This window comes from Panthera uncia, chromosome D2 (assembly GCF_023721935.1).
Source record: "Panthera uncia isolate 11264 chromosome D2, Puncia_PCG_1.0, whole genome shotgun sequence".
NCBI lineage: Eukaryota > Metazoa > Chordata > Mammalia > Carnivora > Felidae > Panthera > Panthera uncia.
The window spans coordinates 58,527,113-58,551,209 of record NC_064818.1 but is presented as its reverse complement, the minus strand read 5'-3'; the positions used below and the strand labels follow the sequence as shown (position 1 = coordinate 58,551,209).

At 51.4% G+C, this 24,097-nt stretch overlaps 3 protein-coding genes across 12 annotated transcripts in view; 1 reads left to right on the top strand and 2 right to left on the bottom strand.

The window, feature by feature from the left end:
• GBF1 (golgi brefeldin A resistant guanine nucleotide exchange factor 1) overlaps window positions 1-1,827 on the bottom strand; it is a 119,364-nt gene extending 117,537 nt beyond the window's left edge. For all 10 annotated transcript variants that reach the window (XM_049645615.1, XM_049645618.1, XM_049645617.1 and 7 more), the window contains exon 1: window positions 1,553-1,827. The gene's annotated coding sequence lies outside the window, so the exon portion shown is untranslated. The remainder of the gene's footprint in view (window positions 1-1,552) is intronic.
• Window positions 1,828-13,979: 12,152 nt separating this feature from the next.
• PITX3 (paired like homeodomain 3) lies at window positions 13,980-16,085 on the top strand. The gene is made up of 3 exons (XM_049646650.1): window positions 13,980-14,127; window positions 14,305-14,507; window positions 15,066-16,085. The coding sequence occupies exons 1-3, from the start codon at window positions 14,010-14,012 to the stop codon at window positions 15,651-15,653; spliced, it is 909 nt and encodes a 302-aa protein (XP_049502607.1). The 5' UTR covers window positions 13,980-14,009; the 3' UTR covers window positions 15,654-16,085.
• A 540-nt stretch (window positions 16,086-16,625) lies between these two features.
• On the bottom strand, window positions 16,626-20,055 carry ELOVL3 (ELOVL fatty acid elongase 3). Its single transcript, XM_049646649.1, has 4 exons — window positions 19,761-20,055; window positions 18,641-18,772; window positions 17,611-17,762; window positions 16,626-17,354 (listed from the first exon to the last, which is right to left on the bottom strand). Exons 1-4 carry the CDS (start codon window positions 19,859-19,861, stop codon window positions 16,927-16,929), a joined length of 813 nt encoding a protein of 270 aa, XP_049502606.1. The 5' UTR covers window positions 19,862-20,055; the 3' UTR covers window positions 16,626-16,926.
• Between the last annotated feature and the right edge of the window lie 4,042 nt (window positions 20,056-24,097).

Genomic DNA, 24,097 nt, shown 5'->3' with positions numbered 1-24,097 from the left:
TGGACCATTTCCATCCCACTTATTTTAAATTGATAAATACAAACAATAAATACTGTCCCACACCAACACACACACACACACACACACACACACACACACACACACACGCTTCAGGAGGGCAGAGGGTATTAGGTAGGAAGAAACTGAGTTTAGTCACTATAGATCCTACATAGTTTTTCCTTCTAACACAAGGAGGTTTTGATCCTCCTTGTCACTACTTCACCATGCAAAGTCCTGACTGCCAGAGCCAGAACCAGGCCACAAGTCAGGATCACATACTAAAACTAATCCTAGGCAAAGATAACATTTATTAAGTGTCCATTACTTTCTGAAAGGCATTAGGTTGATACTGCTCATTCCCACCTCATGCTCTACCTAGGCCATTGCACATATATGCTACTGCTTTTAAGAAGTATGTAAATTAAACAGAACAATCCCAAAACAGACCTTTCTATTTGTATCCCCCACAGGGCCCAGAGAACTGCCTTGTGTACCTGAATTAAAGGCATAAAATTTTCTATGTTATGCATTAAAAAACACTACTTACACTATTCCTCATTTCTGAAGACACTCTTTACCTCTGGGGACTTTTACAGTTTTACAATACAGAAGTTTATTGAAAGTTACCACAGCGCCATAAACTACTCCTTGGAGTTAGGCTCCATCGTTCACTCTGCTGAACTTTTAAATTAGCTGAACATCTTTCATGACTCTTTTACCCACTAAAAATAATAGGCCAACAGTACCAAACCACCAATATGCAAATCCTTCTCTGTTCTCAGCCAAATATGCCATAATAGAGTGGCTTCCTTGTGAATGAACATCTCTTTAGGCCAAATGAATTGAAGACCCTGGGGTAAATGCCAACTGAAAACATACACCAGAAGAGAATATCTGTAAACAATCATGTAAAGGAAGAACAGGCTCAGAAGGTAAGTCCAGGGTTTACATATAGACGCAGACTGGCAGCTGAGCTGCCCTAGAAGAGCAGTCTTCTCTTAGTCCCAGTCTCCTAAGACTGACCTCAATCCTTCCACACTTCTTCTCACTACCTGAGTCTAGGTTGCACTAGTTCATCATCCAGGATTTAAAAAGCAGTCAGCTGTATTAATGAGGCAGTCAAACAGAAGTGGACGCTGTACAGGATCTGCAGAGACTCTCATACCTAAGGTCTAAAAATCAATCTTAAAAAGTACATACAATGTTCTTTAGGTTTGCTTTCAGGTTTTGAGGACTGGGCTCTTTGGGATGCAGAAAGCTCGAGAAGAGGGAAGCTGAAGGCTAGATTAAGCCTGAGAACACAAGAAGAAAGATTCGGACACCCGAAAGGGATCAGAAGTCAGAGCCGAAGTCGCCCCTCCAGCCGCGGGGGCCTGACCTTTGCCCCCTGCATGCCTTCCAGTTCCCTCCCACAACAATCTCTCCCCGACTTATTGCGTCTGCGTCCTTAACCCACCCGGCTCGTCCAATTTAAGGGCCCTCCTCCCCTCATTCCCTGTGGCGATGTCAAGGCGGCCTTTACGACACTGAAACTCTAAGAGACTTCGCTGACCTGTCAGCGGATCCAAAATGGCGGGGCCTAGTCCCAGGACCCGCAGCCGCTGCTCATGTCCAGCCCGGGCCCCGAAGGCGTCTTTAAGCGGCTCTCCCGGCTCTGGTGGCAGATGGGAGAAGGGAAGGAGCCTGTTTCCTGGAAGTTGAGGCCGAAGTCAGGGAGCGCACAGACGGCCAGAAAGAGTCGGCCGGAACGGGCGGTGGAGCCGGCTACCTTCCCTGTCAGCTCTCTGACGTGGTAACTAGCCTCAGTCTAGCCCGCTGCCTGGTAACTGCGCGAGCCCTGCTGCTTACAGCCAATCATAGCATTGTATCGTGAGAAGTGGCATTCCAGCTACCCAATAGAAAGAGAAAATTAGCTTAGGGAGGCGGGTACTACCTAAGGAGGCGAGATTACAAGGGAAAGAAAAGGGTAGGTAGGGGACAACCAACGGATACGAGGACTCTCTGAGTGACAGTTAAAAGAGCCAATAAAAATTAAAAATCGTGCTGGGCGGGTGGAGAGGTGGAGCTTGGTAGGTTTGGTTGCAGTGTGCCGTTTAGCAGTGGCTGCTGGGCATTATGGGGAGGAAAGTTACGATTTGCTGGAAAGGGGGCGGGGTCCGTTTTGAGAGCCTGAGCGGGCGACCTTACTGCCCTCCACTTCCCTCCCCTGCCCACCCCGGCCACCCCCTAACAAAAGTTATCTAGGCCAATATCTTGCCCTTTGAGGGATCACTCACTTCCTTTCGAGGCAGCTCTGGGTTCTTTCCATCCTAAAACCAGTCCCATAATCCATTGGAACCTCCCCACCCTCCCGCCCGCCTGCCCTGTTTGGCTTCTCATACGGGTGTCTGTCCCTTTACAACTCTGTTTCTGCATCTTGTGCCGCATTCCTATCATTCAGAAAGAAAGAAAATGAGAGGGAGCAGGAATCTTGGATATCTAATTCAGGTCTCTGTAAACCGCGTCCCAGGGTGGAAAGATGGCCCCCACGTTCACATACCTAATTAATGCAGAGCAGAGAGACAAACCCAGGTGTCCCCACCTTCAGTCCAGCTTTCCTTTTCACTGCCTCTCACTACTTCTTATGCCTTAGACTATCGGGTTGTACTTCCAACTCTCCTCTTCATACTAAGCACTGGACACTACTTACCTACCTGAAAAAAATCTGATCATGAGGGTTAGTCAACATCACCCGGGGCCAAGAAACTAAAGCCTTTCCTGTTTGCCTTGGAAATGCTAAGAGGCCCAAGGACTAGATGTCCACCCCAATCTTCACTCTTCTACCTCCAGCTGCCTCTCCCCTTGCAAGAGATGATAGAGGTTGCCCGGATATTTAGAATTACCCAGAAGTGAGAGTGTGTAGGAAGAAGACAAGAGGATGAGTTTTCTCCTTGCTGATTGAAAGGTGTAATTCTCAGACTGTCTGCTGGAACAGAGCCCAGGTGTCCCAACAGACTTGAAGAGACTACCGAGGCAGGGGGAAAAGATACCAACTTTCTCCCCATTTATGGATGACCCGAATCCAGAGAAACTCCATACCTAACCCCATAGGAATGTGGGAATGCTCTAGATTCCTCTAATTTGAAGACACCACAAGATTGAACATCAGACCTGAGAACTCCTCAACAGCTTCCTGCACCTGCAGACCAGGCTTCTGAACTCTGGGTCCAGCTTGAGGATCTTGCCTCTTTCACCCAAAGAGAGTTAGAGGAAGAAGACAGAACCACCATATCACCTCTTTCCACAGTACCTGAGCCATTTCCACTTTCATTTGAAACCTGGGATTCGGTCTTCTGGGCCTGTCTCAGGTTGAGAGGTCCTGGAGAGCCAACTGGAAAATCCTAAGTACACCAAAACTCCCTACTCTCCTCATCTCTGCTCCCATATACTTCCAACAATTAATCAACCTAAATGCATGAATGGGAGTGTGTTAGAAATGAGGGGGGGAAAGATGACAATATCCATCATCTTACCAGGCAGAATATCTCCCTCTTAGATTTCAGTATTGAGTTCTACATAATGCCTAGGAATAGAAATATGAGGAAGACATGGTACTTGACCTCCTAAAGCTTAGCATCATAGAGGACTTCACATAAGCTGATCTCTTCAGTATGGTGGGTGGAGTAATAGAGAGTGTGTGTAACAGGGTTGTGGGAGCATGAAGCTAGACATCTAGCTATACCCTGGGTATTTGAGGAACCCATTTTCTCTGAGAAAATGAGACCTGATTGGAGCTTAGGAAGATGAGTAGGAGTTGGCAAGATGAAGGCTGGGAATATGTTACTGTCCGAAGAAAGGCCAGAGGTGTGCAGGAAACCACTAGGAGATTGGAGATTTAGACAAGGTCAGGTCCAGGCAGCTCTTCCTGCCCATGGGTCCTGTCCCCATGCTTTAATAAAAACACCCTTTTGCACTGGGGTGGGGTGGGAGGGGGAGGCAGGGTCGGGTCCTGAAAGTCTTGTATGCCAAACTAGGGAGCTTAGCCTTTGTCTTAACAATCGGGAGCTATTGCAGAGTTTTAGGCAGAGACATGACTGTTCAGATTTATTTTAGGATCATACTGTATGATAAGGCCTAGGGCCCTCAGGGGCACCCAAGCAACCCAGCCTCACTCCACATGTTCTTTGGCACATCAGTCCTGTCCCTTGCAACTCCCTATCTAGCAAGCATCAAGGCCACATCTTGCCCACAGGATGAACCTGGTATCACCCTGGGAGAAGCTAGCCCTGTCAAGCCTGTGAGAACATAGCCTGGGCAAGCCAAGGGTGTAGACTAACAGGTGAACCACCCAGGCCCTGACTTACAGTGAGAGCCTCCTTTAATTCTGAGGGGTAGGCGGGAGTAGGCGGGTAGTGGATAAGTTACTTGCCCAAGGACACTCGGTGGTGGTGGCAAGGTTAGAATGACACCTTGGTTTGCCTCATTCCAAACCCTGCTTTCTTAACGAAGCCACCTTACTTGGAGAAGAGGAGAGGTGGGGGGACAGGACGGGAGATAGCTGAGAAGAGGAAGAAAAGAAAGATGTAAAGAAAAATAGCACGAGAAAGATAAATTAGTCTTTCAAAGGGGCAGAGGAGGGAGGAGAGGGACAAACAGCAAGAGCAAAGCAGCGGAGGAGAAAGGAGAGGAAAGAAAGGCAAGACATGGGAGTACTGGAGCAGAGACAAAAGCGCGGAGACAGACAGCGACAAGTGGAGAAAATCAGCGAAACTTGAGCGACAACCAAGCGCTGAAACCCGGTGGCCTCTCCCGGCCCGTGCGCCCTCCCACCTGGCGCCCCGGCTGCACTGTACAATTCCCCGGCACCACTGTACATTGCTCAGGGTAGCTGCCTGGCCCCACTTCGCCGCCGGCGCGCCCCGACTCCGCGGGGCCACCGGCCCCACTTTACTCTCGCCCGCTTGGCTCTGCCAAAATGTTCTGGCTCAGCGAGGTTTCAGCCACGTGGGGAAGGGCGTGGCCCAGATGCTGAGGAGTGCCTCCGATTGGCCAGGGGGCGGGCTTCTTGGCGGTGCGCCGGCCCGATCCCTCCCCCGAAGGCGGGGCCTGAAAATTCACAGCTGGAAAGGGTGGAGCCCGGGAGGCGCAGCTGGAAGGGGGCGGGGCCCGAAGCGCGAGGCTAGCTGCCGCGGGCTGGGGGCGCCCTGGGCTGCCATAAAGTGAATGGGCGCCGGCGGGGGGTGGCAGTCAGCCGCGAGGCTCACTCTCTCCCTCAGCGAGTCCGGGAGCGCCGGAGCCGAGCGGCGGTCCGGGCACAGGGGGGTGGCCCCCGCCCCGGCCGGGTGCCCGGCCCCTGGCCCCTGCCTGCCCTCCAGACTGCCGCCGCCGCCGCCACCGCCGCCGCCGGGAGTCTGCCTGCTGCGGGACTCACTGTGAGTGCTTGACCATGCGGGGAGAGGGGCTCATGAGGCCGAGGGGTCACGGCCGAACTTCAGGATCCCTAGAACAGGACCTGGGTGGCTGAACTGGGGAACGGTGCCTGGGGAACGGGTCTAGACTGGGAGGGCGTACTGTAGACTCGGGGCCAGGACTTAGGAAAAGGGAAACTCAGCGTCAGGACTCGGGGGACAGAGAAGAGGGAGACTCGGGATCCGGAGGGAAGCCGGAGACAAGAAGCCCGGACCGGAGCTCCGCGAAGCAGGGAGTCGGGAAATCATTACCAGAAAGAGCCCTGGAATTCGGGGGCGCGGGGCAGGCGGTCACGGAGCAAACAGGGTTGCCGAGGCCCTGGCCAGCGGGGGGAGCTGGAGGCGGCCGCGCAGCGTGGGGGCAGCTGACGGCTCCGGACGCCCCTCTCCCAGGGATCAGACTTGAGGGGCTGGGAGCAGGAGTGAGTCTGGTCGCACACGCTTCTCTTCCCAGCCACTTCGCAGTCGGGATAGGAGCCGTGTTGTGAGAGCCTGGCTGCGACTGGGTCAGATGGCCGCTGTGCGGGTGGCAGGGCCGAAGCTGGGCAGCCCGAGCGACTAGCCAGCGGGTCTGGCGTGTCGGGCTTGGGGTGTCACGGCCCGGATGGGCTACGGCCTGGAGCCACATGGAATTGGACGGAATGTCCGCCGCGCGCGCGGCTCGGAGCGGACAGAATGTCCGGGGAGGCGAGGTGGGTCTCTCCGGAGCAGGCACTGTGTCCGGCAGGGGCGGACAGAATGTCCCTGGCCGAGTGGCATGTCCATCTACCCGGCCGCGCCTTGCTCAGCTGCTGCATGTGCAGTGGGGTTCGCTGTGGTGGGTCGCCTCAAATCCCAGCTCACACTTCGCAAACTAGTTTCTGCCCCTAGGGGCTGCGGAGGCGGGGAGGGGGACAGGGAGCAGGGAGTGAGAGCAAAGGCCTGGCCTTGGAGTGGAGTGGCGCTGGGGGACCTTCCCTCTCCAACCCAGACTAGATCTGAGCATCATCCCCCCGCACTTCTAGAATCCAGATTTGAGGAGAGAAAGACAATGGTGGGATTGCTAGACCAGGAAAGGAAAAAATGAACCACAAAGGGCAATAGGAGGGTGAGGAGGAGTCGGCACAAGCCCCCCTGACAGCTTCAGTTCCCTCACAAACTCAGAGTCAACTCCTAATTCCAATACAGCTGACCAGACAGCCCCAGATTCCTACCTGGGTGTCAGCAGGCTAAAGACTCCTTCCCTGCAAGGGGCAGAAGCCCAGGCCTAAAGAGAAAACTGCAGCCCTTTAGCAAAGCAAACTCTGTGGTTTTGTCTCCCTTTTGGCTCTCTCACCCCCACCAATCCCAACAGCACCCTGGTGGCTAAGAGGAAGAAGGAAGGAATGCAGACTCTGGGGTCAACATGGGGCCTATATGGCGCTCCGAGTCTGGTGGGGAAGGATGTCTCAGTCCCACCCAACTGTCGCTTTTGTTTTATCTGCAGTTGGGGAAGGGCCTTAATTCCTTTGGACCCACACAGTGATCACCCACCCTGACCCCAACTCTTTAACCAGAGCCTAGTTAAGCTAAAGGGAACAGAGAAGAGAGAACTTTCCCTGTCTGTGTAAGTCAGCAGAGCAAGCCATCTAGGGACTGAGTTTTCATGGGATAGGTGCAAAGCGATGTGTTTAGCAATGAGTAGCCTAAACAAGTGGGTCTCAACCTCTCTCACCCACCACCCATGAATGACATATAATATATACGCCCCACACTACCACCTTCATTCCTCAGTTTTAAAGTTTGCTTATCACTGGCTAGACCATTGTTTCTCAACCTTTTTTTTTATCCCTTGCCTGCTTTTGATAAATATAAAGAAACACCCCAATTACTCCCACCATATTCTGATACCTTTTTCAGGGGCTTGTGCTCCCATCACCTGTGAAAAATCACTGAAAATATGGGTGAAATGAAAGGCAATTTATTTTCAAAGTCAGGAAAGGAATAGGGAAGGCATTACAGATGGTTCCCTGAAGACTTTAGCCTAAAGTTCTGCATTTGCCAAAAAGGCCAAAAAGCAATACCATTATAATGAAGACGAGTAGAAACAAAAAATAGAACTTTCTCCCATCCTTTCATAAAACCATGTAGTTGAGCGCATGCCTGGTCACTGGCTCTTATGGAGAATGTCATGGACCTAGAGAAGGATCAGAGAATGATTCACAGAATGGGGAGCAAGGGGCTGCTGGAGAGAGCAAACTTCAAAGTTTAGGCCTCTGGAAGGTGAAATAGGATGGAAATCCACAAATAATGAAAGGCCTAGATAAGCAGAAGATTTGTTTGCTCCCCAAATCCTGAAATGGGAGATGAGGGGGCCTCATAGAACCGGAGTGATGCAAGCTCAGGATGAATAGGAAAATGTTCCTTGGCACACAGTGGGCAGCAAACTTCCAAAGCTCATTTCCAGAAAGGAGGTAGAGGCAGGAAGTAGAAATGGAATCCTTCAGGGCTTGGGAGGATCAGTGCATGTCAGAGCCACAAATGGTTGCTGGAGTGGAGGGGGCAAGGCGTGGAAAGAACTCAGACTCTGGTTTTAGGATAACTGGATTCAAATCTCTTCAATCTGTGTAACCTTGTACAAATTCATCTTAGAGGTGAAATGAGAATGCACATTCCTGACACTCAAGGTGGTTTTAAGAGTTCTATGAAATCATGTATTTGAAAGCCCTTTGCAAATGGAGAAGCACCACAGAAATAAGAAGCATTATTGCTATTATTATGCCCAAGCTGTAGGTCCCCTGTAACCACAGAATCTTTGTTTGGAAGGATGGGGTCTCCCAGGATGCAGCCTGGTAGCATCTGATCCAGTCACAGGAAGATTGTCAATGACAGATGGAACACCCTATCCCAAGCTTCTGATGCCTGCCATTTACCCCTGCTCCTCTCCAAGAAGAGTTCTAGGGAGCTCCACAAATGCTTAACTCTTCCACTAATCTGATCTGATCCCTGCCTGCCTCCTCTTCAAGGCTATGAATATGAGCCCAGGACCCAGATCCAGGAGGGCAGAGGGGAGCAGGCTGGAACTGAGCTGGGGATAGGCATGAGAAAGGGACAGAGCCACCCAAATCTTTTTTTCTCCATTCATTCTAAATGATGAGTCCTAGAGGGTGGGGAGGAAGAAGGCAGCTAACCTGAAAGATCCATTAGGTCCTGAGCTTTGGGATCATCTGGGGTGTCTAGTCCATGGTCATGGACCAGGGACCCATGAGGAGAGTGATAGGGACAGAAAGGCAGTGGGGTAAGTGAGAGCTGCTTTCAAAACTCTCTCCACTCCTTTTCCATTGTCCTCCCTGGGGCCTTCTTTACACTTCAGTTAAGTGCCCCCTTTCCCACCTTTCCCCTGCTCAATCCATTCTGTTCACCACAGCCAAATAAAGGTCTCAGAGATGCTGCTCTTAGGTCTCTCCCCTGCCTGCAAGCTTCCAGTGACTCCCATTGCTTGGAGCACCGCTTCTCAAAAGGGGGGATGGGCGAGAGGGCAGGACAGGAGTGGAAGGGGCATGACGCTGCAAGATAAACATGGCCCATCTTCCTGGTGTGTGATGTCACTTGAAGATGTCACGTGGAGATTTGGAGAGAAAACATTATTTTATATGAAGACAAATATAATTTAAGTATGGAACAGAATTCAAAATTTGCTTCAATTTTTACCATAAGGTTGGAGATCTCAAAGAAGTTCCATATTGGTGGCAGATGTTTGAGGTTGTGCTCCCAGTTTCCCAGAGTCATGTTCTCTCTTACTGGTCTTAGGGGTTTTTGATGGAAAAGCTGGAGATGCTCTAGCCTAGACTCTATCAAACCTGAAGCACCATCCCTTGTCCTTCATTGGAGTCCCCCCGACCTGTTTTTCTCTGATGATCTCCCATGGCCCACACTGAGACCCTGGCCACATTAGGCTGCCTGTTGCCCTCTGAACCTGCCAGCTCATTCCCAATACTGCTGTGTTATTTAGAAGCCTCTGCTCCTTTACCTCCCCAGTTCCCAGCTCTGCCATGTGCTACCTTCTCTGAGCCCCAAAACCTGATACCTTACATGGGATTCCATCTCTTTGATCCCCCACAATGTGAATATTAGTCCCATTCAGCCTATCGTCGTCCATCCTGTTTGCCTCCCCAGACTGTACAGGCTCCTAGAAGTTAGGCTCTGTGCCTTACCATTCTTAGGGATTTGTCTTAGCACCTAACATTTGCTGAAGGAAAGAAGAAAGGGGAAGAGTGGGTGTGGGGGCCCATTTCTCTGATCCCTAACTTACCCCTTGATAAATTAACCACATCAAATCATTGCTGCCTCCACTTGAGTCTTAGGGTTTCTTCATGGGGCTGTGAGCCTCGTCTACAGCTGTCTTCGTTTGCTCCCATTTGCTCACCGCAGTTCGGCAAACCAGACGGTTTGGGTGCTCGGCATCCCTGATGAACTTAAGGGCCTCACTTCAGATCCAGGTTTCTAGGTGGGCTCCATGCTAGTTAAGGGCCCTGGTTTATACTCTATTGCCAACCTGCTATTTGCTGAGCAGAGCCACAGCACCCCAACTCTATCCCCTCCATCTTCCTCTTCATTCAGTGGTTTTCTCCCATCTCAGTTCTAGGGTATACCTTCTGCTTAGGCATTATTATTTCAACTACTTGGGAGCTCTCTGGCTGTAGTCCTGGTTTCTCCCGTTGGCGTCAGGACAAAAGTGGGCACACATGGCATTTGCCTTCTTGCCATGAGCTTGGGTCTCTTGGAAGCCATGGCCTCCCTACTGTGAACTCTCTGGCCTGTGATGACCTCTGCTCTCCACCTTAATATGCCTTGAATATTTTGTTCTTGCTGCAGTCCATGATAGGCTTCCTGTAATTCCATGTAGGCAGCCTATACCTCAGAATCAGAGTGCGCCTGCAGGCCCTTTCTTCTTCCCTGGGCTAGGATTGTCACCCTGACCCCACGGAGCCTTGCCCGTGCATCCCCAGCAGGGTGTGTCAGGAAGGCTGGATGGGGGACAGGCAGCCCCTCCCAGAACTGGACTCAGCACCACCGTTAAATCCTGACTCTCTTTGGCCCTGCCTGGTGTTTCCTACCAGCGTCAACCAATCCTGCAGCTTCCAGACTTACTGCTTGTCCCTGTCCACTGAGTGAGGCGAAGCCCCTGGCCTCAGTCCCAACTCCCCAGCTTCCTGACCTCCAACAGTTTGGGGGAGCTTAATCCTCAGCCAGCCTGTCTCCAGCTCAGACAACAGCTTGGCGCCCCCCGCCTCTGCCTGGCTAGCCCACCCAGCCACGAGTCAGCTAGAGGCCTGTGCCCCCACCCTTTATCTCTCTGTTGCCTGCCTGACTGTGGTGTTCTTGCCTTTTCAGTTTCACAGGCAAGGCCCTTCGCAGCCTCATCACGCCCTTGCCACTGTTACTACCCCAGTCAAGAGCCTGAAAGCTTCCTTCTTTCCTTTACCAGTCCCTGATCCCCAAAGTGGCTCTTAGCTTGGGTTATTCTGTCCATTTTGTTGTTACCTTATTGACTGGGCCCTGCCTTATGTGTAGGGTAGAGTATTCACAATACACCTTTGCATTCCACTCTCAAATGCAGCGTACTTACGTTTATTCAATAGAGAAATTCTTCACTGGGAGATTCAGGGTCTAGGAAGGTGAACTCAAGCAAGGGCAGATGTGAGGATGAGATCTTACCACGCTAGCCTCAGTGCCTTACTCAGTGCCCAGCTCACAGAGGTGCCAAATAAACATCTGTTCAATGAATAAGGAGGGAGGGGAAAGCAACTTGGATAGAGTTTTACCCCCACTTATTTTCACATCAAGTTTTATTTTAACCCTATAACAATACTAGAGGTAGGTAGGGAAGGAATTATGTTTTCCCTTTTAGAGATGGAAAAAATATGTCCAGAGAGGTAAAGAACACATAGCTAGGAAGTTGGGGGGCCAGGACATGAACCCAGATCTTTGTCTCCAAACCTAATTTCTTCCGGCTATACCAAATTACTTTTCTAGGTGGGAGCTGGACAATTTCTGCCCTCTTCCCCCAAGCCATCCTCTTATTCAGATTTCTCCCCACCCAGCCAAACAGGCTCTCCCCCAGCAACCACTGAGTATAGAGCACTCCCCTGGCCCCTTTGGCCTCCTCCTCCCCCATAGAGTCCTTAGTTCCTGGGACTGAGAGCTGAGGTTCAGAGGGGCCAGGAAGGGGGGAGGGTAACGGCTAGCTCCAAAACAGCCAAGGCAGCTGTCCCTGTCACAGAGAGAGGAGACTGTGTGACGGTGTGGGTCTGTCTGCCTGAATGTGGGAGCACATGTGTGGGAGAGTATGTGTTTGTATGCCTCTAGCTCCAAGTCCAAGTGCTTATTTTGTCTGAGTGGAGGCCCATGTGTGTCTGCATGTGTGTCTGTCTGTCTCTGGGAACACACAGCCTGAAGTCCACTTTCTCGGCCTCGTCTTTTACTTTGGCCCTTGTCTCTCCTCACCCTGCCTCCCTCTGCTGCAATAGAGGGTGAAACCAAGACACAGGTATGGAATGCTGGGGGAAGGGGAGTTTGGAATAGTGGAAGTCTGGAGCCAAAGCAGACTGGAAGGACAAATGGCACCGTGGGATTTAGCTTTCCCTTCAGGCGAACCCAGTTATCCCTCTTTTCCCAGTGGTGTTGCTCCCATGGCCTCCGGAGAAGTCAGGGGCATGGTTTGCATTTCGAGAGCATCTTGGATATGAAGTAAAAGGAGACTTCAGAACACCCCCTTTTCCAGCTCCCAGTTCTAAGCCTTTTGAGCTATTTGGGAAGAACTACCAGTCAAGGCTGCCAGAGGCCCCACCCAAGGGCATTTCCCTTCTATCAGACCATCACTGGGGCAGCCCCAAGCCTGATTCCTGACTGCAGATCTGGAAGGGGAGGTAAGCTGAGCACACCCACCCCGAACCTGACGTCTCTCCTTCCCGGGTTCCCCTTTAGTCCTACCTCTCCAACCCTAGGAAAAGGTCCAAGGTCTAGACCCCTCTGCCTGCGGACAGAATGGGGACTGCTTCTCAACCTCCTGCCTTGACCTCTGTCCCATGCCCAATCTCGCTTGAGAGGTGGGGGGGGGGGGGCAGCTGTCATCTCTCAGCTGGTTGATGGGGGCATTACCATGTGCAAATAAAGGCTGCTGCCCATCTGTGCCTCCCTGAGAAAGGCTCCTAATAAATTCAGAGCAGCCAAGTGACACACATCTCAATCTAGGCTAATCCGCCACATTAATGCCACCTTGCACAGCCTGCATTAAGTCCTTGTTAATGGGGAGGCAGATGGACCCCTCCTACCCAGCTAGCTCTTCATCCTGCTCCTCTGTCCCTAGCCTTCTTTGGTTCTCCTCTAAGAGGCATCCAGAGTTCTTGAACCTCACTAGTGCTCCTTTCTCCTCATCCCACCAGAGGGGACTTGGAAGAGCCAGTAGGAAAAAGGACCCTGCAGGGGAGACTTGGAGAGGGACCCAGGCAGTCTCCCGGGCAAAGTCAGGCGAGGTTTGGGATAGACAGTAAGGGTGGGAATATGACCTTAAGAAGCCCACATCTACTGCTGAGGGTGGGGAGTGCTGGTAGAGACTGGCATGAGTAGAACTGGTAAGGGTGTGATAGGTGTCCAGGTAGGCACAGAAGCAGACAAGGCAAGAATGCCCAGGGATTTTCAAACTTATTTCTGATCCTGGAACCCTTTCTTCAAATGCTATCTCTCTAGAAAGGATAAACAAAACAGGCAAAAGTAAGACTGCCCTAGTTGAAGCAGATTCAAGCCAGGCCAGGCTAGAGCTCTATCCCTGAGGCTAGTCCCAAGTTCCAGTCCCTGAGGGGGTTTGGAACACAATTTGAAAAAGCAAATGAAGAAAAAGCATTAGCTGAGGAGTTTCCCAGATCTGGTTCAGATCCCAGTTCTACCACGTATGAGCTCTGTGACCTTAGTGGTGGCTTCAAGTCTCAGTTTCCTCACTGGAACAAGGGTGATAATACTTAATATTGATGCATTCTTGTGAGAAGAGAGATAATGACGTAAAGGCACATAGTAAGTACTCATAAATAATAGCAGTGATTTTCCTTGTGTGAGACATATTGGGCCTGGTTCAGAATCAAACCTGTCCCACTGAAGAGTGAATAACAGAGGTTCAGGTAGTGTCTCATGTTAGCTGAGGGGCATGTATGAGTTTGTGGGGATACTGGACATACATGCGAAAGGGAACTGAAGTTTTTGAGGTTGTGGTATACAGTATGTGTTGTGCAATAGTGTAGTTTTCATTAACTTGATAAGTATCTATTGAACAGCAACTGGGCACCAAGCAGAGTTTTCGGTGCCCATCAGTGAACAAAACAGTTTGGTGTGCATATCTGTGCATGAAACTTCTGGGTATACACCTTCTCCCCCTTAGGCTACTGTTTCCCCATTCTATCCTAGGGTACGCACACGGGAGTAGCTTATATTGGTGGCTGAGAAAGGGGACAGTGAACTTGAGGGGAAACACTACTGGGAACGGGATAACTGTGAGATGTTAGCCCCATCAACCTGGTCTGTGTCTTCTCTCCTTTCCAGAGTCCTCCCTCCATGGAGTTCGGCCTGCTCAGCGAGGCGGAGGCCCGGAGCCCGGCCCTCTCGCTGTCAGATGCGGGCACTCCCCACCCGCCACTCCCAGAACACGGCTGCAAGGGCCAAGAGCACAGCGGTGAGCGCACCCCCTACTGGGAGTAGGGGAGATAGCAGCTCAATCCCTCTTGCGGGGGCGAGGGGACCTGGGAGTGGAAGGCAGGGTGGGAGTGAAGGCTCGGTGGAGGAGGTCTGGGAGCCGCAGGTTTCGCGCAGGCCTGGGCGTCCAGTGACCTGCCCCCATCTCGGCCCCCAGACTCTGAGAAGGCCTCGGCTTCGCTGCCCGGAGGCTCCCCGGAAGACGGCTCCTTGAAGAAGAAGCAGCGGCGGCAGCGCACCCACTTCACCAGCCAGCAGCTACAGGAACTGGAGGCGACCTTCCAGAGGAACCGCTACCCCGACATGAGTACGCGCGAAGAGATCGCCGTGTGGACCAACCTCACCGAGGCCCGCGTGCGGGTAAGGTCCTCTCAGACCTGCAACCTTCCCGGCACCGCCCCCTCCCCCCGCCCAGTCCCCGGCCCGGGCCTCCCTCTAGCCTGCCGCTCAGCGAGTAGCCCTGGAGCCAGCAGCCTGTGCCTCTGCCCTGACTGCCCACCCTCGGCCCAACACCCAACGTGCGGAGACCTCCGCCTGCTGCCCCGCACCGCCTCCTTAGAACCAGCCTCTGGCCTCTGCTCTGACTCCACCCTGTCGCTCCAGGCCGCGCGTTTCTTCTCCTCTGGCACTGTCTCTCGTTCCCTTCTTCACCCCTCCCTGACCCCATCCTACAGGACCCTCCAGACCATGGCCCCCTGACCCAATCTTGCCGCCCACAACTGTTCTCAGCCCCTTTACGCGGTGCGCTGCCCCTGCCCCCGGCCTGGCTGCCCAATCCAGTCTCTAACCACTCCCGTCTCGTTTATCCTCCGCCCTGCCCCTGCCCGAACCCGGGTCTCGGTGACCTAGCCGCCAGCCGCGCTGACCCCGGGCCTCCGCCCGGCTGCTGCTCTGACAGTCTTTCTCGCACTCCCGCAGGTGTGGTTCAAGAACCGGCGCGCCAAGTGGCGGAAGCGCGAGCGCAGCCAGCAGGCGGAGCTATGCAAGGGCGGCTTCGCCGCGCCGCTCGGGGGGCTGGTGCCGCCCTACGAGGAGGTGTACCCCGGCTACTCGTACGGCAATTGGCCACCAAAGGCTCTCGGCCCGCCGCTCGCTGCCAAGACCTTCCCGTTCGCCTTCAACTCGGTCAATGTGGGGCCTCTGGCATCGCAGCCCGTCTTCTCGCCACCCAGCTCCATCGCCGCCTCCATGGTGCCCTCGGCCGCGGCCGCCCCGGGCACCGTGCCAGGGCCCGGGGCCCTGCAGGGCCTGGGCGGGGGGCCCCCCGGGCTGGCTCCGGCCGCAGTGTCCTCCGGGGCAGTATCCTGCCCTTACGCCTCGGCCGCCGCAGCCGCTGCTGCAGCCGCCTCCTCCCCCTACGTATATCGGGACCCGTGTAACTCGAGTCTGGCCAGCCTGAGGCTCAAGGCCAAACAACACGCCTCTTTCAGCTACCCCGCCGTGCCCGGGCCGCCCCCGGCCGCCAACCTCAGTCCGTGCCAGTACGCCGTGGAACGGCCCGTATGAATGGCCCGGTCCGTCGACCATCCCCGAGGGCGGGGTCGATAATTCACAGCCTCCCCGGACTGGGGTCGTCTAGACTGGCTTGCCCCTGCCCCGGGGTCTGAGAGGGGTGCTGGGGCAGCTGAGGGGTGGGGGGGAGGCGGCCGGCTCAGGAGAGAGACTTCCCCCACCGCCGACCCTGAGGGGTGGACTGGACCCTACACACAGTCCGCGCCCCTGGGACTAAGGCCAGGAAAAGGGACCAGTTCCCCAGGGGCCAACTGACCCTTGGCCCACCCCGCCTTCTTCAGACTCCTCTCCTCATTTTCAAAGATTAATGAAATAAACGTGCGCGGACTGCCAAAGGCCTGATGATTCAGAGTTGCGATTCAGCCCCCTCCCCTCAAGCTCTCCCATTTCTAAAGGAGAGCTGGGTGTGCAGGAAAGAAGGGCCGGGGCTTCTAGGGCTTCAGTACCCCCTCAGCTCCCAACACCAGGATGGAAAAACTGGGGGATTCCTGGACCCACGGAGCGCACCTGCATGCGCGTTTGTTGAGTGTGGCTTAGGGGCCAGCAACTTGGCCGGCGTTGGCCAAAGTTGGTGCTGCGGCGCCACCCGGTGGTCTCATGGCGGATAACTGGGAGGTCTGGTCTCCAACGCTTACTTGGCAGGAATCAATTCTGCAACTTAGGGAAGCTTATGATCTTAGATAAGTTACTCCGCCTTTCTGCACCTGTTTCTCACTGTTCCTATGAGGGGCTTGGGCCTCTAATAGCAATAAAATTCTGGTCTGTGACAGATATTTATTAAGTGCCTACCAGGCCTAGGGTTCTTGAGTGTCTGTGTGTGAGCCTCTCATCCTTCCACACACCTTAGTCTCCTCACCCAGTGATCATCCTGCTTGCCAGCAGCCCTCTCCCATCACAGCAGTCCTCCTCTTCCCCCAAATCCCAAAGCCCCCAAAATCGTGTTGAAATCTTTAATTAAAAAATAGATCAAGAAGAAGATTTCTGGATAGAAATATAAATAACTCAGTTCTGGGGATCCTCTTCAGTCCTACCCCCAACCCAGGACCTGCTTGGCCTTCACATTAAAAATGGAAACATCAAAGTACTAGATTGCACCCCATCCCAGGGCTGACACTTCTTGTCTGACATAACTTCCTGCCACCTTGGGGCACACATCCCATGGGGAAAACCATGCAGGAAAGGCATCCTAATCATTCTCCCAAACCTAAGCTCGGCCCCTCAGTGCCTTGGTGGGGAGAGAGACTGGGGCTCCTTTTTCTCCAGCCCTTCACTGACTCTTGGTCTTGGCTTTGGCCTTGGGCGCTATGTAGGTGTGGTGGAAGTAATGGGCAAAGAGAATGAAATAGGTCGTGTACAAAACGAGGGACCAGAAGAAGTGTTCCGTTGTGGTGTGGCATCCCTGTTCTTGTCTCCAGATGTAACTTAGGATGCCGACAATGGCTCCCATAAACATCTGCAGGATCTGCAGGCTGGTGATGAGCTTGGGTAACCACGTGGGGGACTTCACTTTGGCAGCCCTCAGAGTGTAGTAGATGTACATGATGGCATGCACACCGTAGTTCATGGTCATGAACCAGCCGCCTGCAGCCACCTTGTTCTTGTATCCAAAGCTCGTGTACACTAGCACTGTGCTGTGGTGGTACCAGTGTACAAAGATGAGCGGCCGCTTACGCAGGATGATGAAGGCCGTGTCTCCTGGGAGATGGGGAGTCATAGCTGGCATACCACCCAGTGCTGGAACCACCCTCCACACTGGCTGTAGGGGAATGGGGGGAATTCTCAGGGCATGGGGAGGGGTCTTTGTGGAAAATAATCTAAAGAGGGGCTTTGGTAAGAGGTGTTGTTAGGACCCAGGGGCGGGGGGAGGCACTCTCCATGTGATGGGGGGGGGGGGGCACTGAGGAGGGATGCAGTTGACCAGGCACCAGAGAGACAAAGCCTTGACACTCACCAAGTTCAATGACCTTGCTGAGAAGAAAGAGGCAGGACCAGAATTTGATTACGGAATTTTGGGTGAAGACGGAGAAGCAAACAGTGTGCTTCAGGCTGCCCCTAAGTAGCACGGTCCCCATATAGCCCCACGTTCTCACTGCCCCCAGGATACTGAAATAGGAGAGAGGGAAAAGGTGTAAGGGTCATCCCCAGACACCAATTCACCCTTCCTCCTTGGCCTGGCAGGTCACTGTCCCAAGCTCCACCACTTCTCCCCCACTTCCAATGAACTGGATCACAACTTCTGAGATCTGGGGCCAGGATCCAACCAGTAATCTAGAGGAGATGAGGGCTAGGGGGAGGACCAGGGAATGCTGGAGGACTGGACTGAAAGTTGAGTTAGGGAATAGGGTTCTTGGGATGGGTAGGGATGGGTGACAGGATGGAGGAGATGGAAGGAGTTTCGGAGATGAAATATGAGAAGGAGGGGCTAGAGAAGTTATTGGAAGGTCTTGGGAGAGGGTGTTAGATGCTGAGAGTATTAGAAGCTGAGCAAATTGGTTAAAAGTACACAGACTCCATGAGCACAAGAGTTCTCATGAGATAGAGCAGAAGCTATCAGTATGGGGCCTGGGGAAGAAGGAAAACAGGGTATAGGCACCTGGGCGGCTCAATCGGTTAAACATCTGACTTCTGCTCAGGTCATGATCTCACCGTTCGTGAGTTCAAGCCCTGCTTCAGGGTCTCCACTGACCATGCAGAAGATCCTCTCTCTCTGTCCCTCCCCTGCTGTCTCGCTGTCTCTCAAAAATAAATAAACATTTTAAAACGGAGAGAGAGAGAGGGAGAAGGAAAACAGGGTAATACGAGTGGGTGGGTGGAAGCCAGGGAGGGGGCTGGAGCTGAGGGAATGGGTTAGGGAGAGGGTTAGAGGGCAACTTAGGGAGTTGACTCAGTTGGGGTTTCTAGAAAGCTTTTAAGGATAAAATGAGGGTCTAGGGTCTACAGGATAGGCAGGGAGTGGAGGTTGGGGGGGGGGGGTGTCTTACCTGAAGATTGCAAGGCAGAAGGACCAAAGGATCAGAGGCCCCTGTAGGTTGAAGCCTTTCCGTGCCTTCATGTAGTTCTGCCCCACAAAGATGAGCAGCAGGTAGACCAGAGCTATGGGGAATGAGGTTGCCCTGGCAGGCAGAAGGCAGAGGGGATGGGCTTACAGGTGGGTGCTCGTTAGAGGAGTACCCACCCATCTCTTAAGGTGAGTGCTCTGGGTTGGAGTCACATCTCTGTCATTTATTGGCTGTGTGACATTGGAAAAACTATTTAGTTCTCTGAGCCTCAGTTTCCTTATTATAAAGGAGAAATAACACTCCTCTCCTGGCAGTGCTAAGGTATATAAAGTACCTAGCACAGGGCAAGGGCTGTGGCCAAGGTTTCTGTAGTTATTGCTCTTTCGGTGGAATTGTGAATGGGTGATGGCTGCTGGCCCATGCCTAGAACAAACCCAGGGCTCTGGTGCAAGAAGAATGTGGCAATAGTGTCTGCCTGGTTGGGTCATGGAAAATTAGCTGGAGCTCAAAATTAGCCCAAAAACACTTCTGAGGAGCTTCAGGGCAAAGCCAAAGAGCCTGGGGAAATCTTGCAAAACCTCCCTGGCTGTGTCTCCTTCTCCACAGCAGGGACGATGTAGCATTGGGGAACAACATGATAATTTGAAGGGCAGACTGTCTCTGGGCACCAGCACTACTCCTGCACGTGTGCACACATGGCCACAAAGGACAGAGGAGAGCCGTCTATAAGGTGGGTGGGAGTAGGAGTAGGAGTTCAGATTAACCCCCTTCCTCAGAGATCATTTCTCACTATATTCTGTCCCCTCAGTTTCTGCCTCCTACGTTCCTCACCCCATCCTCTTTCTTCCATTCTCCCTCCCGCCCTTCCTTTCTGTCTCTCTCTCCCTCTTTCTCTCTTTCTTCCAGATCTAATCTCTTTGAGGTGCTAACCCTGCACTTGGACAACAGATATGGAGCCATTACAGGGGAGTCCGATACCTTTGCTCTTTAAGAAAATCATTGCAGGCATTCAAGTGTCTCTTCCCTCACCCCCAACCCACCCCAAATAGCAGTCATCAAGGTAAGGACCTTGGCACGGCCCTTCTCCTTCTCCGGGTCTTACCAGTATTCCTCCAAAAAGGGCCTCATGTCCTGGAACAGCTCGAAGTTGTAAGGCTGGAACAGCTGGTCTATTTCGTCCGAGACATTCATAGCTGTGACCATTTCGTTCAGCAGACGTCCAAGTCCGGAGCTTCGGAAGCTAGGTGAGAGGTTAGGGGACAGAGGATGGAGCGATCTTGGGGCAGGACAAAATGCACGCCGGACTCAAGGAACTCCGCGGCAAGCGAGGAGCGTCAGATTCAGGGACTTGCGCCGCAATTAGCCAGCTTCCACTACAGTCACCACTGCAGTATATGAAGCGGATTGCAAAGCGGCGGGCGCAGGCGGCGCGAGGCCCCTCCCAGCGCCAGGCCGTTATCCAATCTTGACCAAGATATTCCCCCGGTCCCGCCCCTGGGCCGCAACCCGCTCCTGATTGGTTATCCTCAAGGGCGCCTCCCCTCCAGGTGTTCTCACGCCCCACCCCATATATGCCTGTCATGGGCTCCCGCCACGCCCACTTTCCCACCCTTTTCTCCCACACCTCCATCCTCACCTGCTTGGTTAAGCCCCTGCGGCCTGGCCAGTATCTGGGCAGGCTAATCTCCCCCTGGCACTGCCAACCATAACTTTTGCCTCAATTCTCTTCAATCCTGACCTACCTGGCAGTGAGGAGAGTGGGGGTGTCCTCAGCCTCTGGTGCATGCATTCAGGCATAAGGGTGTCAGTTTTCCACCTCCCTGAGACCGTGGGAAACCCAAACCCCTAATGAGGATCAGTCCCCAATAGTCCCATCTACCCGCCTTCAGGTCTGTGGTTGTGGGCGGGAAGGAGACGGATGTTAGTAAGTTTTATTGTTGAGGTTGTTGATGTTGGTGTTTGGGAAGATGGTTGTTGAGGCTGTTGTGGTTTCTTTACAGTTTCCTGAATTCCCTAACTGCTCCAGCTTGAAACCCTGTAATAACCTTTGAGAGGAAATGGGGTCACCCTCTGGGCTTCTGGGATTATTGTCTTCAGGTTTCCTGGAAGCCTTCTAGGGTTTATAGGAAGAAGACATGCAGTGCATCTCCCCACTGTCTTACTATTCTCTCCCAGAGTTTGTGTTTGTCTAATCAAATCTATTTTTTCCTTTACCTAGCACCAAAGAAATAAATATTTTTAAAAATTTTTAACGTGGGGCGCCTGAGTGGCTCAGTTGGTTAAATGTCCAACTTCAGCTCAGGTCATGATCTTGCCATTTGTGAGTTCAAGCCCGGTGTCAGGCTCTGTGCTGACAGCTCGGAGCCTGGAGCCTGCTTTGGCTTCTGTGTGTGTCTCTCTCTCTCTATTGCTACCCCACTTGCACTCTTTCTCTCCCTCTCTCTCTCTCTCAAAAATAAATAAAGATTAACAAAAATCTTTTTAACATTTATTTATTTAAATAGAGCATGAGCTGGGGAAGAACAGAGAGGGAGGCAGAATCTGAAGCAGGCTCCAGGCTCTGAGCTTTCAGCACAGAGCCTGAGGTAGGGCTCGAACCCACCAACCATGAGATCATGACCTGAGCTGAAGTTGGATGCTTAACTGACTGAGCCACCCAGGTGTCCCAAGAAGTAAATATTTTAAAGTTTTTAGAGCCTTGCTTGTCTGTCCCTTATTTCTCTCTTAGGCTTTATGAAACTGAGGGAGAAATACAAGGCTTGAAGGCAGCTTGAGATAAGATGGTTATTTGCAAAACAAGAGCCAAGCGACATAAATATAAATATTTTACGTGGGGATATGGTTATAAATGGTTATGTGCAATAAAGCCCAAAGACACTAGAGCCTGAGGACCCAGGTAGGAATCCCAGCTCCACTTCTCTGAACCTCATCCACTCATCCAGGAAACCTGAAGACAATAATCCCAGAAGCCCAGAGGGTAACCCCATTTCCTCTCAAAGGTTATTACAGGGTTTCAAGCTGGAGCAGGAAAGAGTAGAATGGGAAATCCCGCCAATGCTGTCTAAATGACCCTCAAATGCCTCCCTTTGTCTCTGTACTTCATCACCTCTCACCTGGTTGTCTCGCTCTACAGTCACTACCTTAGTCATGTTAACTGGTTGCACCACCTCCTTCTCTAATACAATGATTCTTTCTCTGTATTGCATTAGATTTGGAAAAGAATTCCAAACCTGGCTGATCAGGAGATTACTAAATCCCAATCTCAGAGATTTAGACCCCGTGAGTGATCCCAGACCACACTTTGGTATATGTGCTGCCGAAGCGAGCACTCAGACCATACTTTGGAAACCATGCTGCTTTCCTGCTTCAAATCCTTCAGTGGCTCTTAACTGCTCCAACTGTAGCCTGACACTCAGGTGACTGGTACATGTTTGATGGATAAATAATAAATGAAAGAATGAATATTATAAGAATAATACCATCTAGGTAGTACAAGACCTGAATTCAAATCTCAGCTCTACCATAAACTAGTCATGTGTTTTTAGGCAAGTTATCTAACCTCTTTGAGACTCACATTCCTCATCTGTAAAATATAGACAGTCATACTTGCCTGCCTACCCCACAAGGATGGGGTCAGTATACAAATCATATAATGTCAAGGAAAGGACATTGTGGATTAGACACATGGAAATGTCAGGGTGAATCATTTCAGAAGTTTACAAATTCATATAGCATATGTATACTCAGTTCTGAGTTTCTCTCAGATGAAGATATTTTACATTGTCTTTCCCTGTGAAATTTAAAGACTTTATTTTTAAGTGATCTCTGCACCCAATGTGGGTTTCAGTTTACAACCCCGAGATTAAGAGTTGCACGCTCTACCGACTGAGCCAGCTAGGCAGCCCCTCCCTGTGAAGCTTAATGATGAAGCTTGGGGGAGAGATGTGCAGGAGAGGGGAAGAAGAAGTAAAACCTCCAGAAGTTATTTGCTAGGGGAAACATTCCCTGACCCTTCGACTTGGTCTGGTACCACTACTATATATAAATTGTTCTCATAGCATGGTATTTCTTTCCTTCAAAGAGAGTTTATAATTACTTCATTATTTTTATTATTTCTTTTTTAAAAGATTTTTATTTTTTTTTAATTTTTTTAAACGTTTATTTATTTTTTGAGACAGAGAGAGACAGAGCATGAACGGGGGAGGGTTAGAGAGAGAGGGAGACACAGAATGTGAAACAGGCTCCAAGCTCTGAGCAGTCAGCACAGAGCCCGACTCGGGGCTCGAACTCACGGACCGCGAGATCGTGACCTGAGCCGAAGTCGGACGCTCAACCGACTGAGCCACCCAGGCACCCCAAAGATTTTTATTTTTAACTAATCTCTACACCCAGCGTGGGGCTCAAACTCACAACCGAGATCAAGAGTCGCATGATCCACTGACCGAGCCAGTCAGGTGCCCCTCATGATTTCTTGGTGAATGCCTGTTGCCTGTTTCCCCTGCCAGTCCTTGAGCCCCATAAATACAAGGAATACATCTATTTTGCTTGACATTATTCTCCTAACACTGGGTACATACTAGATACTCTGATAATATTTGCTGCATGACTGATTGGATGGGTGAAATCCTCAGCCTATAAAGCTGGGTGACACTCTTTGTTTCTCCAGGATAAACACACCAAGCTTATCCAATCTTTTACCTCTAGACCTCAGCTCTCTCATCTGTAAAATGAGGATAATGTCTACCTCAGAAGGATGTTTATGAGGATCAAATGAGATCACATGTGTTAAAGTACATTATACAAAGTTAAGTAAACATCAGTAATCATTATTTAAAAAGTAAATTTGTACAATTTTCTATTTCTTTTTAATAAAACTCAGCTAAACTTAAAAGGAAAGTCATGATCTGGTGATTGGTTGCACAACAATGTGAAATGTACTTAACACTACTGAATTGAACATTTAAAAATGGTTAAGACGGTAAATTTTATGTTACCTATATTTTACCACAATATTATAATTTTTTTATTTGAGAGAGAGACTATGAGCAGGGGAGAGGGGCAGAGGGAGAGAGAGAGAGAGAGAGAGAGAGAGAGAGAGAGAGAGAGAATCTCAAGCAGGCTCGAAGCTCAGCGTGGAGCCCGATGCAGGGTTCGATCCTACGACCCTGGGATCATGACTTGAGCCGAAACCAAGAGTCAGATGCTCAACTGACTGAGCCACCCAGGTGCCCCTATTTTTACCACAATTTTAGAACAATTTTAAAGGAAAACTACAAAATGGGAATCATTTTAAGAAGGCCAAATAAAGAGTTAATGTGCATACTACATAATAACGTATCTTTAATCCTATCTCTGGCCCTTGGTAAGTGGCTAAAGATATAGATAGGCTCATATTATGGACTCCACTGTCTCCAAATCCACCTCTCATTAGCTTCCAAA